Source organism: Pyrgilauda ruficollis, unplaced genomic scaffold, assembly GCF_017590135.1.
Source record: "Pyrgilauda ruficollis isolate IOZ18807 unplaced genomic scaffold, ASM1759013v1 scaffold9, whole genome shotgun sequence".
In the NCBI taxonomy this organism is placed as follows: Eukaryota; Metazoa; Chordata; class Aves; order Passeriformes; family Passeridae; genus Pyrgilauda; species Pyrgilauda ruficollis.
In genome coordinates, this window is record NW_024531043.1 from 1066143 (window position 1) to 1084512 (window position 18370).

Below are 18370 nucleotides of genomic sequence, written 5' to 3' on the forward strand. Positions count from 1 at the left end.
CCAGCAGCCACTGCTCTGTCCCTCGGGTCTGTATTTCCTTTAAAAGTAAGACCCGGCATTATTAGCAGTTTTTGTGGCTCTAACTAGCGCTGCCCTGGGGGAAGGACATTTGGCAGGAATCTGCAAAGCTGTTGGATCTTATTGCAAATGAGCCCTGGCTGCTCCACTGCCACCCCACGCAGCCAACTCAGCAGTGCCAGGGCACCCTGAGCCTTTTCCCAGTGCCATGGCTGCCCTCCAGCACGCGGAGATGTGCCCACCAGTAAGGGTTAAAGCTCCCAAAACAGCCTGGAATAGCATGAGTGAGCCGGGGGCACAGCCCTCTCTGCATCTGAATCTTGGGGACATCCAAGTCCCTGAGCAAGGACAATTAGGAATAATTATGGCGTAATGGGAACCATTTAGAAAAATACCTTGGGGATACAGGGAATTGCCTTGGGCACCCTTCCCATTGCTGGCAGCTGGCTGGGAGCAGCCAGGCAGAATGCCCTGATCCATCCCAGGGGTCCCCGAGCAGCCCTGTGCCATCCCAGGATCCCCTAACAGCCCTGTCCCATCCCAGGATCCCCGAGCAGCCCTGTCCCATCCCAGGGGTCCCTGAACAGCCCTGTCCCATCCCAGGATCCCCGAGCAGCCCTGTCCCATCCTGGGATCCCCTAACAGCCCTGTCCCATCCTGGGATCCCCGCGCAGCCCTGTCCCCCCAGGAGCCCGAGCAGCCCCGGGCCGGCGCTCACCCTTGGCGGTGCTGGAGCTGCTGGCGGTGCCGGCGGCCAGGCCGGGCGCCCCGCGGCAGGCGCGCTCCAAGCTGTTGTGCTGCTTGGCTAGCTGCTCGATGGTCTCCTCCAGCCGGATCCGCTGCTCCCGCTCATGCTGCAGCAGCCGCTGCCATTTCCGGCTGTGGCTCTCGGCTAAGTCCAGGAAATCGCGGCAGGCCTGCGGCAGGAAGGGACAGCTCAGCCGGGGGTGTCACGGCACACGGGGACCCCGGGCCGGCTCCCCGACACCCCCTCCTGCTCCTCTCCGAGAGCACGGTTTTACCAACTGCCAGAGCTGTGCTCAATCCACAGCCACAGCTCAGCTCCCACCACCCCCAAGGAGGTGGCTGCAACACGGGCAGCTGGCCACCAAGCCTGCCCACAGCCTGTCCTTGTCCCCATCCCTGAGCCCACCGTGGTCCTCAGCAGCTCTCACAGCCCTCAGCCAAGCCCAGAGGTCTGGAGTGGCACCTTCATGCCCAAATTCTGGAAACAAGGAGAAGCTGGATGGGACAGTGGTCCCTGGGGTGACAGCCATAGACAAGAGAGCACCACAGAATCATGGAATGGTTTGGGCTGGAAGGGACTTAAAGATCATCCAGTTCCATGGCAGGGACACCTTCCACTAGCCCAGGTTGCTCCAAGCCCTGTCCAGCCTAGCTTTGGACACTTCCAGGTATCCAGAGGCAGCCACCGCTGCTCTGGGCTACTCAAGTCAGGAGCCAGCAATCCCTGTGCTCCAGGGAGACAGAGACGAAGGATGCCCAGCTCCTCCCCGGAGCTGCACAGCACAGACACAGCACAGGGCCTGGCCTGGCCCCTAGAACAAATCCACCATGGCCAGAACCCCCATTCCCCTCCCCAACGAGCCTGGGGGACCCCCCAGCCATGGGGACCCCACAGACACACAGGGCAGCAGGGCTCAGGGAGTGCTCCAAGCAAAGCCTTGCAGCACACACAGCACCCCAATCCTGTGCCACCAGGCAGGGGACAGCTGGGACACCACAATCCCAGCTGGCAGGAGAACCCCTTGGCACCAAAGCGCCCCAGGACTGGCATCACCCAGCACCAGCTGCGCCGCACTCCCAGCAGGAGCCTTCTGGGAGCAGGACATCCGCCCAGGGCTGGGACACGGGGACACTGCCGGCTGTCCCACACGGCCTCATCCCAGACAATGGCCTCACAGGACACCCGGCCCTCACAGCTCTATTTTTAGGTTATTTTCCATCCTGGATGAAACCCTGAGTTCCCGTGGCCTCGCTGCTTCCTTTGCCATCAGCGCCACGTGCAGCTGAGCACGGAGACAGGGCTGCTCCTCCCGCCCCAAATCCCTGCCAGATGCAACACACTGAACTTCTTATGTTTCAAAGTAGAGAAACAGGATTTTTATGGAAATTCTCCAGGAGCTGGCAGTGTGAAGGGAAATTAACTGTACTTGTGCAACTACTTGTCATACCAAGGAAGTCCAATGGATAAATGCTAGCTGAAAAACTCAAACCTATTCAAAGACATCCAGAGAGTTTTGGATGTCTGACAGATTTCCAACATTCCCAGGACTTGCTTATTTTCTGTTCCAGCTATTTGGATTCCACAGATGATTCATCCAGCTCTTGGTTGCTCAGCATTTGGGCTGCAGGTGGCACCTGAGGATCGAGGTAACTCCTGGTCAATCAGAAGATTCAGGGCTTCTGCTTCCATGACTTGCTCTGATTTTACCAGGATTTGTCCAAGAAAAGCTCCAATTCATCAGTTATTCATCAAACCTTTCCCTTGGATAGGAGCAGGATTTAGGACTTATCCAGGGAAAGAAGATTTTCCTTTAAGGTTTTGCTTGACATACACCTGGAACATGGAGGGACCAGACCCTACATGTGCCCCCTTCTTCACCCCTTTGACTCTTTCCCTTTGAAGGCAGGGAGGGCTCAGGGTCCTGTCCCCCCAATTCCTGGCTGTGCTTCCGTCTCACATGTATTCAAAACTGGGACCCTCCTGACAAGAGACCTGGAGGGACTCCAGCGTGTCCAGGGCAGGGAATGGAGCTGGGAAAGGGCTGGAGCCCCAGGAGAGGCTGAGGGAGCTGGAAAGGAGCTCAGCCTGGAGAAAAGGAGCCTCAGGGGGGACCTTGTGGCTCTGCACAGCTCCTGACAGGAGGGGACAGCCGGGGGGGTCGGGCTGTGCTCCAGGGAACAGGGACAGGAGCAGAGGGAACGGCCTCAGGCTGGGCCAGGGGAGGATCAACTGGATACTGGGAATATTTCTAATCACTGAAAGGGTGGTCAGGTACTGGCACAGCTGCCCAGGGCAGTGGTGGATCCCCATTCCTGGAGGGATTTAACAGCCATGTGGATGTGGCACTTGGGGACAGGGGCAGAGGTAGCCTTGGCAGTGCTGGGGAATGGCTGATGCTCTCAGAGGCCAGACCAGACCCCACATTCTCTGGGCGATATTTTCACCTCCTCGTCTGCAAACAACTCAGCTCCCCCCCACCCCAAAATCCTTCTGGGAGCCACCAGAAAGGCCCAAAGCCCACGGGGAACCTGCCCTGGCCCTGCCCAGTGACACCATCCCGGGCCGGCCGCTGGCCCTGTGTGTCCCACGGATGCACTGGGCTAAGAGGATGAAACCAGGGCAAGTAATGGGATATGGCCATGACCTTCCCATCCCAGCAAAGCTCATTATCTGCTCCAAAGGTCCAGCTCCACAGGCAGCAGGCACAGAAATGCCCAGTTTGGCACTGAGGGTGGGAACTGTCGGCTGCTCCAGGCTCAGGGGCTGAGCGCTTTAAAACGAGATCACCTGTAATTATCCTACTACAATTAACCACGGCTGGAACAGGGAATTAGGGGGAAAGGAGGTAATTATGGAGGAGCCACAGGGAGGCAGGGCTGGGAGCTGGGAGGAGAACTTGCTCCAGCAGCTGATGGGATCAACATCCTAATGAAAAACAGCAGGTAACACCTCAGAATCTCCCATCCCAAAGCTTCAAGGAGGACTCCATGCTGTATCCCAAAGGGAAACCTGCACCACTGAGCTTCATTTACAGCCATATAAAACATCCAAGTGATGGAGAATGGTTGTCAGTGTTGCAGAGCGTGGGGAGGTTTTGGGAAGATGAGCAGGATGGTCCTCACGAGGCCACAGATCCCACCACGGGCTGTGGAGCTTCCATGGAGCAGGTCAGGACAATGCACGGTCCATGCTGCATCCCACAATGCTGTCCATGTGGATTTAGGAGCTGGGATACATACAGGGATTATGCCTTGAAAGACTGTAGGGGCCCCTCTCTGCAGCCTCTTCCTCTGTAATTCAGACAACAGCTTGATCCAAACCTGGATCAAAGGATCTGGATCAAGCCAAACAAGGATCATGTTTGATCCTTGGGAGAGAAGTGTTGCCAGGGGTGGAGAGGGGAGAATATCCTGCAAGAGGGATCTGCCAAACTCAGCCCCCACTGCTGCCACTAGCAGCCAAGCAAACTAAAATGATTAATTTGGGTTTACAACCCCTACAGCCAGACAGTGCCAAGTTCCACAGGGATGCTCACTGAAGGTGGAAGCAGCACCAAACAGGCATCAGGGGATATTTTTTCACAGTCTCTGTCAACTGAGCTCAGTCCTGAACCAAAACTCATCCCTGTATAGAACAAGGGCTGCAGGGCACTGGGATGAGGAGCTCAGACACAAATATCCCAGCTCATCACTCATTCCCAGCATTAATTCCCTGCCTTGGTATTCCCAAGGTAAAAACAATCCCAGCCACTGAGCAGGAGCAACACCTCACAATCCAGCTTATAAAATTCTCATGGAGAGGTGGCTAAATTTAGTTCCAGCTGAACTTGCTTGGGGCTGTAAGCAAGACTCAGCCACAAATCCACACGAGGCTGGCACAGGGACACAGGACAGCAGGAAGAGCTCCTTGAGGAATGCACCCAAAGGAGTGCACAGAGCCCAGGCTGAAGGATGAAAGTGCAGGAAAAGTGATTCCCCAGTGAGATGTAGGAATGAGGAGTCGAGGCCATGAAGGTGCAGCCTTGGGAGGCCCCAACCTTCTCAAAGCTCTCCCAGGATCCACACTTCTCTTTTTAAGCAACTTAACTCTCATTATATCTAAATAAAGATGTTAGGCTTAGAGTCCAGACTGAGGAGCCTTGTGCTGTTTTTCCAGGTAGGAATGCCCTCCTTTCCCAGAGATTTTCCTTACCGCACTAGGGGAGAAGTGATACCATGTACAGATCTCTCGCTGTGCCCGTCCCCACATGCTTCTCACCCCATCAGGAGACTGGGTTTATTCTTCACAGCATCCAAACTGCCACCTCCCACTCGCAGAGGGGCAGCAGGTACAGGAGGTGACAGAACATGACCTGGATTTTGCCCCAGGGCCAGAGCTGGATCAGATCCTAAAGTTCTGAAGTCTGTTCTGCCTCAGCATCACCACAGCACAGACGGGGCTGGAGAGCAGCAGCCAGGCTGACAGGTCACCAGTGACCAGAGATAAAAGCAAGCTCCATCCATGTGCAGTCCCTGATCTCAGAGACCCCCAGTGTTACCTGCAACCATGTGGCAGGAGGGACAGAGGTGGTTTCTCCTCCTCTCCATGTCGGGAAAAAGTTGTGGCAGGTCCTAATCCAGCACTGGCTGATGGAACTGTAAATCCCAGCCAAGAGAGGGAGGCACAGCCAAGGTGGCCAAAAGAAATGGAAGAATACCACCGAGGCTCCTGCAAATTCCTGGAGGAATAGGCAAAGTGCCATCGAGATCCTGCCGGGGAGCAGGAGGCAACACTTGGTGCCATCAGCTCTTCGGTCCCTCCCTGCGCCCAACAGCTGCCGCGGCCAAGGGCACATTTAGCACCTTTCACACATTTGTCACGGCAAATATCCCGATTTCACAGCTTGTTGCTGGCTAATGGGAACGTCGTTAGCAGCCCCAGGATTATTCATGCAGTGGAAAAGAATCACCCGAGGTCACCCAAGTCCAGCCAAGGTGGTGGTGTCACACACCCTGGGGGATCTCTGCTTCCTCAGTGGGGCAAACAGTCAAAATCGGATGGAAGGAACAAAGAGATAAGGTTAATTAGCTTGAAAGGGTAAATGATCACAGCAAGGCCTGCCAGACTTCATAGAATCATGGAATGGCTTGGCTGGAAGGGACTTTAAAGCTCATTTTGTCTCATCCCCCTGCCATGGGCAGGGACACCTTCCACTGTCCCAGGCTGCTCCAAGCCCCAGTGTCCAACCCGACCCTGGACTCTTCCAGGGATCCAGGGGCAGCCACAGCTGCTCTGGGCACCCTGTGCCAGGCCTGCCCACCCTCCCAGAACTATTTCTGCCTGGGGTCACCGCAGGGTGACAGCCCCTGGGGCAGCCCCAGCACAGCTGAGCATTCCCTGTCTCCAGCACAACGCTGCTGGATGGTGAGGGAATGGGCTCACACCTGCAATCCCACCTGTCCCAGCATCCCAGAGCATCAGCCACACAAATCCAACCTTCGGGCAGGAAAAATCCAGCAGGGAAGTGCCTGCTGTTGTGGGACCAACACCTCCTGCTCCTCAAGCATGGGACAAGGACCACTTCATGTCCCAGGAGTGACGGGAGAGGAGGCAAGTGCCAGATGCTTTCAATCATCTCTTTTTCTTGGGTGAATTACAGAGCAGAAGCCGTCACTGCACTCAGCGGGGACAGTGCTCTGCCATTCGAGTGCCTGGCAGATAAGTGCTCCCTTCCTTCCTGGAGTCATCAAAACCCTGGGACACAGCTGGCTGCTTCGTGCTGCACAACAGCCCCCCGAGGGAAGGGCGACTGTTTGGCTCTGCACACAGCAAGGCACAGCACAAACCAGAGAATCACAGCATCACAGGCTGCCTGGGAAGGGACCTGGGAGCTCATCTCCTTCCACCCCTTCCATGGGCAAGGGGACATCCCACTAGGCTGCTCCAAGCCCTGTCCAACCTTGAACATTTCCAGGGATGGGGCTGAAGCCATCTGGGTTCACAGTGGTGAGATACAGAGTCACAATCTGCCACTGCAGATTAACACAGAGAGGGTTAATCTGTCCTTCCTCTCCCAAAAAAACACTCCGAGCAGCATGCAAAAGGGACATATAATTACAGAGCCAACCTGAATCCCCAATCATCCCACAGAGTCAGATGGCAGCGAGACATGGTCTGGAGTGTGGTCATCTGCTCGACAGCCATGGCACCCACAGCTGTGCCAGGGCCCAGGGCCAGGTGCTGCTCAGCACCACATCAACCCAGCCTGCTTAAATAACAGCAAATCTTCCCAAATCCCTGGAGTGACCCTCAGTCAGTGTGCTGAAGCTGGATGTGGAAACATCAGGAACTGCTCCTACCTGGGGCAGGGCTGGTGGGGAGAGCTGGGCTGAGCCTCAGCACGCTATGACACCCTGAGAAACCAAGGTGACATTGCATAAAACCCTGTGAGTTCAACATGGAAAATTATCCCTCTGCATCCAGAGGAAATAGGTGCTATAATAAAGCACAGACATGGGAAAGATCCTTCCCCAGGAAGTGGGAAGACACTGGAGCAAGCTCCAGCCCACCCCTTGCTGGCACTGTCAGCAGCTCAGCCAGACCCCCAGTGCTTGAACGGTGCTCCCAAAATCCCCAATGGTCCCATTCCATGTGGCACCTCATGCCCCAGCAGTGCCTGCTTCCCTCTGGGGTTCATGGATCCCCTGGGAGCCAGAGATGTCCATGATACAGATGTCCAAGATAGAGAAGTCTAAGACTGAGAAGTCTGGGAGAGGTATGTCCAAGATGGAGATCTCCACACTGTGGTGCGGTCAGATCTTGTCTCCTGGTTGTGAATCTGGGAATTTTCCCACCTTACCATGTTATTTTGGGCCACCTGTTTAAAGGCCATGGACACACCAGTGCTCCAATCAGATCCACCCTGCCCAGGGGTTCCCCAGAGCTAAGCTCATCCCAAAGCCCATGCCGAAGCACCGGGGCTGGCACAGCATCCAGACCCCGCCTGCAGCAGCACCGTCAGCGCCGTGGAATCCAGTCCATGCAATGACGAGGGGATTAGTGGGGAAACAGTGGTAAATCCATGGCTGGCTGTGCTAAGAGGCTCTAATCCCAACCCCACGAGCTTCCGTGGAGGAGGAATCAGGGACCGATCCCAAATCAGTGGCACGTGGCAGGAGAGGAGAACGTGGTCAGTGTGGTTCTGGGAAAGGGAACACTGCCCGCAGGTTACAGACCAAGGCAGTGCCAGCCTGGAGCTGCGCCACAGGAAGGATCTGAGTCTGGTTTCTGGTGGGAAAACAATGAAGAAATTTGCTGGATACGCCAGGGTACCGACCCTTCCACGCCAAAGCTCACTGAGCAGCACCCAGCAGCCTCCACTGGCCATGCCAGAGGGTGCCAAGGGCATGCTGGGACCAGTACAGAATATATTCTGGGAGTTGAGACTGTCCTGGGACCTCTTGCTGCAGAGTGGCCACCCCAGAACTGTACCCCTGCAGAACTTCCCTGCTCTCCTCCAGCCATGAAAAGCCTCAGGCTTGTCCTGGTGCCCTCACCTGGCCTGCACAGCAGTGGGGCCTCTCCACTGCCACTTGTGCCAAAAATCCCCTCCTGGGAAGCTCCCAGCACTGGCTCTTTTCCTGCAGGGAGGTGCCTCCAGGTGGCTGCTGCACACTCCTTGTTGTCCTTCCCTTGCCCAAGCCCCCACACCCGCCCCAGCAGTGAGGGACCCTCCCAGGGGCTGCACAGCAGAGCCAATCTCCCCTTCCAGGCCCCTGGAGCCCCGATCCCAGTGCTGGTGTGCCCAGAGAGCTCTGTCCTGCCGACAGCTCCCAGGATGACAGATTTCCTGAGGCTCTGGCTGGCTGCTTTCCTCATCCCCTGATGGAGCAGATCCCAGGCTGGAGGAGCATCTGTCCAAGCGCTCGGCGGCAGGAGCAGCTGGCACTGCCCACGGGCAGCTCCGACCCCGGGATCTGCAGGAAGCTGCCTGGGATTGTCCCTCACATTCAGCCTCGTGCAAACCACCCCATGGTATGAGAGGGGCTACAGGAGCAGCAGCAGCCCCCCACAACCCCCTCATCTCCCAGTGCTGTAACTTCTTCCTGGTAAAACCACAGGAGAGCAGAGAGACCATTCCAGTGCCTTTTCCTTCGACACACCCTGGAGGAAGGAGCTGGAGTGAAGCATCTTGGGGCAGTAGCCCAAGGAAGAGGCAAACACAACCCTTGTGACCCCAAAGAGATTCACCCAGCAATGCTTTGACATTTGCCCTCCCCAGGGCCCATCCTGCCCCAGCCTCCAGGCAGGGATGAGGATCCCAGGAGGATCCCTGGGCACAGGTAAATGGCAGAGGTGATGCCTGGCGGGGCTGGCTCCCAGCCCAGCAGAGCTGCTGCTCAAGCCCAGGCACTGCTGACGGTGCAGGGCTGTGCTGGGCCCACCAACACAGCCCTGCTGACCCAGCAGCATGGCACAAACGCTCCCAGCCCTCCTCAGTGGAAAAGTCATCCCTCTCAGCCAAAAACATCCAGGAGGGAAGAGCTGCAAGAGGCACCCTCAGGTGCTGGGGACAGATTCATCCTCCCTCTTCTTGCACAAGGTTCTGAGGGAAGCCCCAGGACAGACTGAAATCTCCTGGGGGTGAGATGAACAGAAGGAGGAAGAGAGAAGAGGGGGAAGAAAGGTGCAAATCCCCACAGCAGGGTGAGCAGGAGCACCCACTGAAAGCCCCGAGCAGCAGGGAGGCCCCACGGCCACGCACAAGGGCTGAGTACCCACATGCCTGATAAAATCCAGCTGGAAGCACCCAGGGAATGATGATGAGGAGGGAGTGGGAGGAAGGCACTGCCTGTCTGAACAGATCTGATCGGAGATACCCTTGCACCTCTACATTTCAAAGCATCACGGGATGCTCCAGGAAAGGCAGAGCAGCTCCAAGAGCAGGGGCCAGGCTCCCCATTTCCACATCTCCACATCTCCCTGTTTCCACTCCCCCAGCCCCACTGAGGCAGAGACAGACCCCAGGGTGCCACTGTCACCCTCCCCCCGTAAGAGCAAAGCACCCACCAGTCATTTCCTGGTCAGCGCCGCACCTCCACAGCAGGAACATGCAGGGCACCCGGAGCCCCTGCTGCAGCCCTCTCATCCGTGGGGGATTAGGGCTGGGTTAGGGATTTAATCCCACTGCTGGGGCTTTTCTGGGTCGGTGACATGGTTTGCGAGGCGCTGATTAGTGCGCGTCGTTAGCGCAGCACGGATAATTAACACAGCCGGTGCCACATGCCAGCGAGAGCTCCTGCGCCATCACTCCTGCCATGGACACGGGGACCCCTGTGGGGTCTGGCTGGGGTTTTGGGCAGCAGAGCAGCTTCCTGGGGTCACAGAGGGAATCCCTGCCCTGAAGAAGCAAATCCAGGGGTTAAAGATGGAATTTTCTGACTGCAGTGCTGGAATTAACCCCTGAATGCACAGGGAGAGCTTCTCCAGCCCACTGGCTGTACTGGGGTGAACTGGGAGCAGCCCAGCAGGCTGCTGGTCCCTCCCTGCTGCCCAGATGGAGGATGTCAGGTCCATCATCCTGCCTGTGCCATGATGGGCTTGGGGACCCCAAGGGACAGACCATATGTCCATCCACACCAGGAAGCAGTTCAGCATAGGAAGATGCCCAAGGTATGGACCAACAGCATCACCCGGCCCCACGGTCACTCCAAGGAGGTGATCCCAGGGACTCTCAGCCTCCCAGCTTTGAGCAGTTTTCCAAGCAGACACAGACACACTTACAGGGTGTATCCATCATCTGCCACTGGATAAAGCAAGAAGTCACACACTGGGCTGGAGGCTGTGCTGGGCAACCTGAGGCTGCTCAGAGCAGGTGCTCAGCATCCTCTGAGTTAACATGGAAACAGTGTGGGGAGTATGGATCAATCACAGCAGCATTCCCATGGAGCAGAGGGGTCTCAGTACTCCACAGGGAAGCTGGAGGCAGAGGAGCAACTCTGGGGAAGCACATCTTGTGCCCAGGCAGCTCATTCCAGCACAGGCACCCAAAGGGCTCCAGATAAACCAACTCCACCAGGCAGATGCCACTCAGAGTCTCCACAAGCCCAGTGTGGCCACAGGGAGAGGCAAGAGGTTACTTAAGCAACTGGCACACAACACAGGGCCACCCCAAAAGTGCTGCTGAGCCAAAGCACAGCCCTGAAGGGATCCACAGGGAGAAATCCTGCTGGGACTGGAGGATGCAGCCTCTGGGATGCTGCTGGGTGTCCTGGAGGGACTTAAACTGACAGCCTGGGGGCCCTTTCCTGGAGGAGAAGCAGCACAGGCTGTTGTCCACCTTACTCTGGCTCCAGCTCCATGTTTCACACTCTTGGAAGCCCTCCTGGCAGGCCTGAAGGATGGAGGGTGCTCTGTGCTGATGTCTCAGGTGCTGCTGCTCCTGGCAGGTTCATTCCCATGGGAAAGGAAAAGATGGGTGGGAAATGAGTCTGCCTCAAAGGTGCTGGCATCCCTGCAGGACAGGCTGGGGTGGCCAGCAGTGACTCTCAAGGGCAGGTGAGTCCTTTGCTCCTGGGACTACCTGCTCCAGGCGGTCCATTCTCACCAAATCCTGATGGAGCAGCATCTCCCACCCAGCACCACAGCCCTGCTCCTCTCACCCTTCTTTGTCTGAGCTGCACTGGCCTAGCAGAGCCTTTGTGCACCCCTGCTCCTCCAAAACCTCAAGGGAAAACACAAACTAACCACGAATGACACAGGCAAGCCCAAGCCCTGCTGTTCCCCACACTCCCGTTCCTTGAGGAAGCACAAAGCTCCGCCGTAGCATCCCCATTCCCATTAAAAACCTATTTCCATCACCACCCACAGCCCTGGGAGCTCTTCCTGACGCCCCAACTGGCTTCCTCAGCACATCCACACATCCCTCCTGCCTGCTGTCTCTGCTGAACGATGAGATGGAGCTTTCCCCACTCTTGGATGAGTCCACACAACTCAGCGCACTGCTCCGGATCCTCTGGGCCTCTCATCCCGGTAATTTGTTGCTTCTTATTTTCACACACCTCCCACTCCTCCCCCGTGGCAGATTGTGCCTTGGCTCTCTGTGTCTGCTGCCCAGCCCTGCTGACACTGGGCTCCTGCATCCTGGTGAGCCGGGACTCTGCCTGGTGAGATTCCAACAGGGAGCAGAGCCAACAGGAGGCTCACAGAGCTCTGGGCTTCAGTTTAAACCCTGCAACAGCCAGTCTGAAATCCAGCACGTCTGAAATCCTCACCTGTAACACAACAGCCCAGCACATCCCACTCTGCCTCTGCCCAAACCTTTCCCCATCACTGCCAACACCGCCTGCCCAGGTGATGCTCCCAGCCTCCGGAGAGGAGCACCCGGTGCTGGCTGTGGCAGCACCCAGAGCACAGAGGGAAGGTCACCTTCTCAGCAAAGCTCTTGCATTTCCATCTCTATTTATTTGTTTCCTGTGCTTGCTGCGCTCCCCGCGGCTCCGGGGCCATTTACATAATCGGATCAGAGGCAGCTGCACAGGAACCGCACGCGCCGGCCCCAGAGCTGCCAGCCCTTCTTCCCAGGAGCACCTTTCCCTTCCCTGGAGCACACATTCCTTCACTGGGGCACCCATTCCTTCCCTGAAGGATCCATCCCTTCCCCAGAGCACCCATCCCTTCTTCCCAGGAGAACCTATTCCTTCCCAGAAGCACCCATTCCTTCACTGGAGCACCCATCCTTTCTTCCCCTAGCACTCCTCCCTTCCCTGAAGCACTCATCCCTCCTTCCCTGGAGCATCCACCCCTCCCCAGAGCACCCATCCCTTCTCCCCAGGGGCACCCACCCTTTCTGCTCACAGCCACAGCTCACAAATCCACATCCACTTCCACAGAGCAGATCCATGAGGTTTGGTGCTGCTGCTCTGGACACAGAGCATCCACGTGCCAGCCCTAGCCCAGTGACGCTGGCTAGGATCTCTCCAGGAAAAGCCTGGCAGGCAACGGCACTGCAGGGAGCTCCTGGCCTGGCAAAAGCACCCTGCGCTGCCTTGGGATATGTGCTCGGGGATGGAGGTGGGATGAGCACAGTGTATTTTTACCAGGAAGCTCCCCGTGCTTCCCCAGAGCCATGTTTCATGTTCTATACAGAAGATTTTGGGACCTTCACACTGCACAGAGCTCCCCCCATGCCCCCACAAGAGGCTCCTGGCAGCTCCAGAAGGCATCAGCCCATCTAAAAGGAGAAATCAAGGCACAGAAAAGGATCCATGCTGGGAAAGGTGACACTGTGGCTGGGAGCCACCAGTCCCTGTGACGGAGGGTCAGGCTGGTCCCCTCCCTGCTGGTCCCCCCTTCACTGCTTGTCCCTCTCCTGCCTTTCCAAGCCAGCCCCTCAAAGTGTCCTCCTGCCCACAGCTCTGTCACCTCCTCCCAAAACAACCGGCTCAGCAGGGCTCTGGGAGAGCCACAACCTCCTCCCGGAGCTGCCCCGCTGCTCCCACCCTGCTCCTTCCAGCCCTGCCCCTTCCAGGGCACAGCCTGTCCCTCAGGCATCTCCTCAGGATGCCCATCCAAAGCTGAAGTACCAAGGGATGCTGTGAGAATGTGCCCTGCCACCCCCCAAGCCCCTCTTACCTGCTTGGGTTTTTGGACAAGCCACGTTCCTGCTGTTTTATCCCAGCACAGTGGTTTTTGTGGAATTTCCCACACTCCAGACAGCCTTGCTCAAGCTTTTATCACGCTGCAAACACCACAACCTCCTCCTCCTCTTCCTCCTCCTCCTCTCTGGGCTGGACACAGCAAATACAGCTCTGCTCATCCCTTCCCAAAGGCTGCTGGAGAATCCTCTCTCTGACAGTTTCCTGCCCACACCCCATTGCTGTTCTGCCTCCTGACAGCAAACCTGGGCAGTACCAAGAGTCTGCTGGCACCTCCCACCACGCTGACAACCCCATTCCCAAAACTTGGACAAACTCTCCATGGGGAAAGTGCTGCACAAGCATCCCCAAACTGCTCTGAAACACAAAAGAGAGACTCAAGAAGCCCTTTCCCCCATGGCTACAGAATCCTAGGAGTGGGAACGGGGAGGATGCTGAGACCATGGCGCTCTGAGTACCCTCCAGCTCCTGCTGGGAATTATTGTTATTTTTAAAGCCCACATCAAACACCACCCAGCCTCTTTCTGCTCAGGGCTGGGACAGCACAGCGACAGCACTGCTCCATTCACAATTCCCTGAGCTCTGCCTTCATACATTATTCCAGCCTGATGAAGCATTGGGATTGTTTTTTTTTTAATTTTATTTAAATATTTTATTCAGTTTTGCTCTCTCTCACAGCTCCCCGGGGAAAACCAGGCTCCCCAGGAAGGGCTGTCTCACTGCCATGGAGGCAGAGCCACACTCCAAACACGACCTGTCTCCAAAAACCACTGAAAGCACCGTGAGGCTGCACAAGGCAGGAGCCGGGGTGGTGCCGGCACTGCTTCCTGACCTCCGACAACCCGGCCGGGAGAGCAGAGCCAGCACGAGACCCCGAGGGGGTTAAATCCCACAGAGACCCCGAGGGGGCTAAATCCCACAGAGACCCCGAGGGGGCTAAATCCCACAGAGACCCCGAGGGGGCTAAATCCCACAGCCGTGTGGAACTCCAGCAGCCTCATGGAAGCAATGAGGATGTGAGGGATGTGGGATGTGGGTCTCAAGCTGCAGTGGGCAGCGGGCTCTAAGGGCTGTGCCAGGCAGGATTGCACCCACGGAGCAGGAGAAAGCCCCTCAGCATTGCCAACATCCACATCTCCCAGCTTTACAGAAATGACCGATTACATGGAGCAGGCTGTAAGGATGTAGCGTACCTGTGTCTCAGTGGGGTCCATATCCATGCCCTCTTCCCAGCTGCATCTTCCCAACTTCCCATGCCCTCACCACAGCACCGAGCTCCGGCCGTGCTGAGCCCCGCGGTAACACGAGCCAAGGCACGGGAGCAAACAGGGAGGGCAGGAGGATGGAGGAGGAAGAGGAGGAGGAGGAAGAGGAGGAGGGGCAGAGAAGCAGCACTCACGTTGATCATAGCATTGGAGGTGATGCGGAAGAGCGTGGCACGCTCGTTCACCGCCTTGATCTTCTCGCCGCTGTCGGCCGGCAGGCGCAGGTTCTCCAGCTCGCTGAGCGAGCGCTGCAGGGCCGCGCCGTGCTTGGCGATCAGCTCGTTGCAGGTGCTCAGGTCCTCCAGCTTACTCGACAAGGTCTTCAGGGGGCCGTGCAGCTCGCTCTTGTCTGACTGCGAGGCGGGCTCCTCGTCACCCGAGTCATCTGCACAGGGAGGGATGGAGAGAACAGCGTTTCCATGGTTACCCCCCGGCCGCTGAGCCTGGCAGTGCTGCGGGCAGGGACCAGGGACCAGGGACCAGGGACAAGGGACCAGGGACCAGGACCAGGGACAAGGGACAAGGGACAAGGGAAAAGGGACCAGGGACCAGGGACAAGGGAAAAGGGACCTCCCGCCTCCTGCCAGCACCGGGCTGGGGGTCATGGCCAGCACGGCCCCCCCGTAGCACAGCGTGGTGGGAGTAGCACCCAGAGCCCTGAGCAGCCGCAGGAACCGAGATCTGGTTCAGGGCTGGGTGGTGGGGGGCACAGGGGGTGCCACACACCAAACCTGCCCTTCCCAGGCTCACCGGGGCCGATCCACCCTGCACTGGGGGCTCTGTCAGCCCTGCTCGGGGCAGAGTGAACTGTGTCACCTGAGGGAAAGGTCACAGAGACACCAAGGAAAGTGACACTTCACCCAAAAATACCACCATGTCTTCAGAGGGCAGAAAACTCCACGATCAGCACCTCAGCTTCAGCAAAAACTCCTCCAACTCCAGAATACTTAAAAGCAGGAAACTAACCCAAATCCACTCAATAAGGGTAACACAGCATTTCTGATCACCCCACTGTTCCCTCAGGAAGGAGGTGATCAGCCCCAAGAGGCAGCAGCACCCAAAGCAAACACAAAGAGAGAGAAGCAGGTCCTGGGCAGGGGCTGTGCCTCATCCTTATGCCCCGAAGTTTAGCCAAGGGTTTCCCAGGTGCTCCCAAAATCCAGTGAGGCCAGCAGAGCAGGGAGCTGCTCGTGTATCTCCCCTCTCTCAATCTTCCATTTCTGGATTTCAGAGAGATGGGCACCAGCAAAACCTGGCTGCAGCTGCTCTGCCAGGTCTGGGGGAATTGGGGGAGTGAGAACATTCTCCAAACAATCCAGGGGATTTGAGGAGTGAGAACTTTCTCCAAACAATCCAGGCAAGGAGCTCAGGGACGGCTCTGGTGTAGCAAGGGAGCAGCAATTCCCTCTCAGTGCTGTGAGGAAAGAAGGAAACCCGTGATTCCCTGGCAGGTGGGTGTTTGGCTGCTATTCCTGGCTCATTGATAGGAGCTCTGCAAATGCTGTGGGGACTGGGAGAGGTGCTCAGGCACTGCTCAGACTGAATCCACAGTAAGGAAAGCAGAGGATGAGCACCCTTTGATGACTGTGATCCAAAGGCAAGGATCTGGATAAATGTGACAGGAACATCAGCTCGGAGTGGCAGCAGGAGCAGAGCACAGCACAGGGTCACACCAGGGCTCGTGGTGAACCTCCCTGGAGTGGATGTGATGGGACAGGAGGCACAGCTCAGGCACAGTGCTGATCCTCCACAGCAGGACCAACCTCACTGCCCAAGGACAATGGGAGAAAATCCAAGGGAAACAGGGCACGGAGCAAACCCCAGGTGGCTCCATGAAGCACCAGGACAGTATCTCCCAGTGTCACCACCTGGTCCCTCTGCAACCCAGCTGACAAACAGGACAGCAGCTGCTGGAGCCAGGAGAGGAAAAGGCCATAAAGGACAATCAGACACCCAGGGGAAAGCAGCTGAGAGCTTCCCAAGGAAGGTGAGCTGCCAGCTGAGGGCTGGGAGCTGGGCAGCTCCCACAGACAAGCTGGACAGGGGACAGGACCAGAGGTTCAAAAACACACCCAGAATCAGGGAAGCCTCCAGAACAAGGGGAAGGGGAAGGGGAACAGGAACAGGCAGGATTCCAAGGACTCCATGCCAGGAGGGTGCACAGAGGCACCACAGCGATGGCACAGGCTCCACCACAGGCCAACTCCAACAGATCTGGCAAGAAAACCGAAGCCACTTTTCTACCAGTAGAGAAAATAATGAAAACCTCCTCAAAGTCCATTTTCTGATACAAAAGTTTCAAGTATTCCCAAGGTGCCTTCCACGCTGGGGCACACAAAGGGTCTCCAGCAGGGTGGGCACATTCCCTGGGCTTGGACATTGTCACTGCACCTGTCCTGAGCTGGTGCTTCCAAGGACAGAGCATTCCAAACCCTGGACACTCACTGGGAGAGGGACACCAGGCTGCTCCTGCTGCTCTGAGCTGTGTCCCTGGGGCTCTCCAGGGCACTCTCTGGCCTCCTCTCTCTCCAGGTGAGAAACCGTGCTCTTCCCACAGCATGCCAGCAGCCTGTGCAGGCTGTGCCTGCACTCCAGAAGGCAGAACCTCTTCTCCACACCTCTGAGATCTGATCACTAACGAGGCTGGGTTTTAATAGCCAATTTATAATAAAGTCCCATGTTTTATAAAGCTCCCAAGAGCAGAAGCCAACCCCACTGGCTCAGCTGTCGCTGCCAAGGCTGAACATGGCAAAACCCACCTCTGAAGGACTCCAGGGGACAATAAAAATTTCCCGATTTTCTTTTTAGAAAAAATATCAAAAATAATTCACAAAGACAATTTTATCTGCTTACAAGTGCTGCAAAAATTGTGCAAACAAGAGAAAGCACCTCTCTGCCTATCTCCAGGCAGCATTTAAGCCCCAAATCCCTCCCTTTAATTTTCCCCTCATCCTGCCTTACACAAAATGCTGCCCCAAAGCCCTGGCCCCGTGGGCTGTCAGTGCTCTGGGATTTCCAGAGCAAAGCCTGGATCACCTTGCCCAGGTGCAATCCCAGATCACAGCCTGGGGATTTTTCACAGAATCACAGAATGCCCTGAGTTGGGAAGGACCCACAAGGATCGCCCAGACCCCCAACAACCCCACCCTATCCATCCCTGGCAGCGCTGGCCAAAGGCTCCTGGAGCTCTGGCAGCCTCGGGGCCGTGCCCATTCCCTGGGGAGCCTGGGCAGTGCCAGCACAGGGATGGCAGAGCAGGGAGAGGGACGGGCTCTGCATTTGCCAGGACATTATTTCCTACCCATTGACCAAGGCTGTGGGAACAGTCCCTGCCCGAGTGCTCAGCTTGAGGCAGGAACACAGCGTGGCCCAATTTTTCATCACTGTGCAGAATTATATAAATGCCTCAAAGCCCAGGAAAAGAGGGAAGGAACCTGGCTCAGCCCAGTGATGCTGCTCATTCCAGCTGAACTGGCTGAGCTGAACATCCCTCACAAGCTCCTGCTATCCCAAAACTGCTGCTGTGGGATGCTGGAATGATGGCAGGGTGGGCAGCAGGATACCACCTTCCTCCTCCTGCCTAGGCAACTGCAATCATAGAATCATGGAATGGTTTGGGTTGGGACCTTGAAGCTCACCTCCTTCCATCTTCTTCACATGGGCAGGGACACCTTGCACTAGAGTAGGAACCAATTAATAATATA

The 18370-nt window shown here is 56.8% G+C and overlaps 1 protein-coding gene across 4 annotated transcripts in view; it reads right to left on the reverse strand.

The window, feature by feature from the left end:
- Positions 1-18370, reverse strand: part of OSBP2 (oxysterol binding protein 2) — a 91868-nt gene that overhangs the window by 14548 nt on the left and 58950 nt on the right. For all 4 annotated transcript variants that reach the window (XM_041489130.1, XM_041489128.1, XM_041489127.1 and 1 more), the window contains 2 exons: positions 14801-15051; positions 737-935 (listed from right to left, as the gene is read on the reverse strand). In XM_041489130.1, coding sequence (XP_041345064.1) covers positions 737-935; positions 14801-15051 — 450 coding nt within the window. The remainder of the gene's footprint in view (positions 1-736; positions 936-14800; positions 15052-18370) is intronic.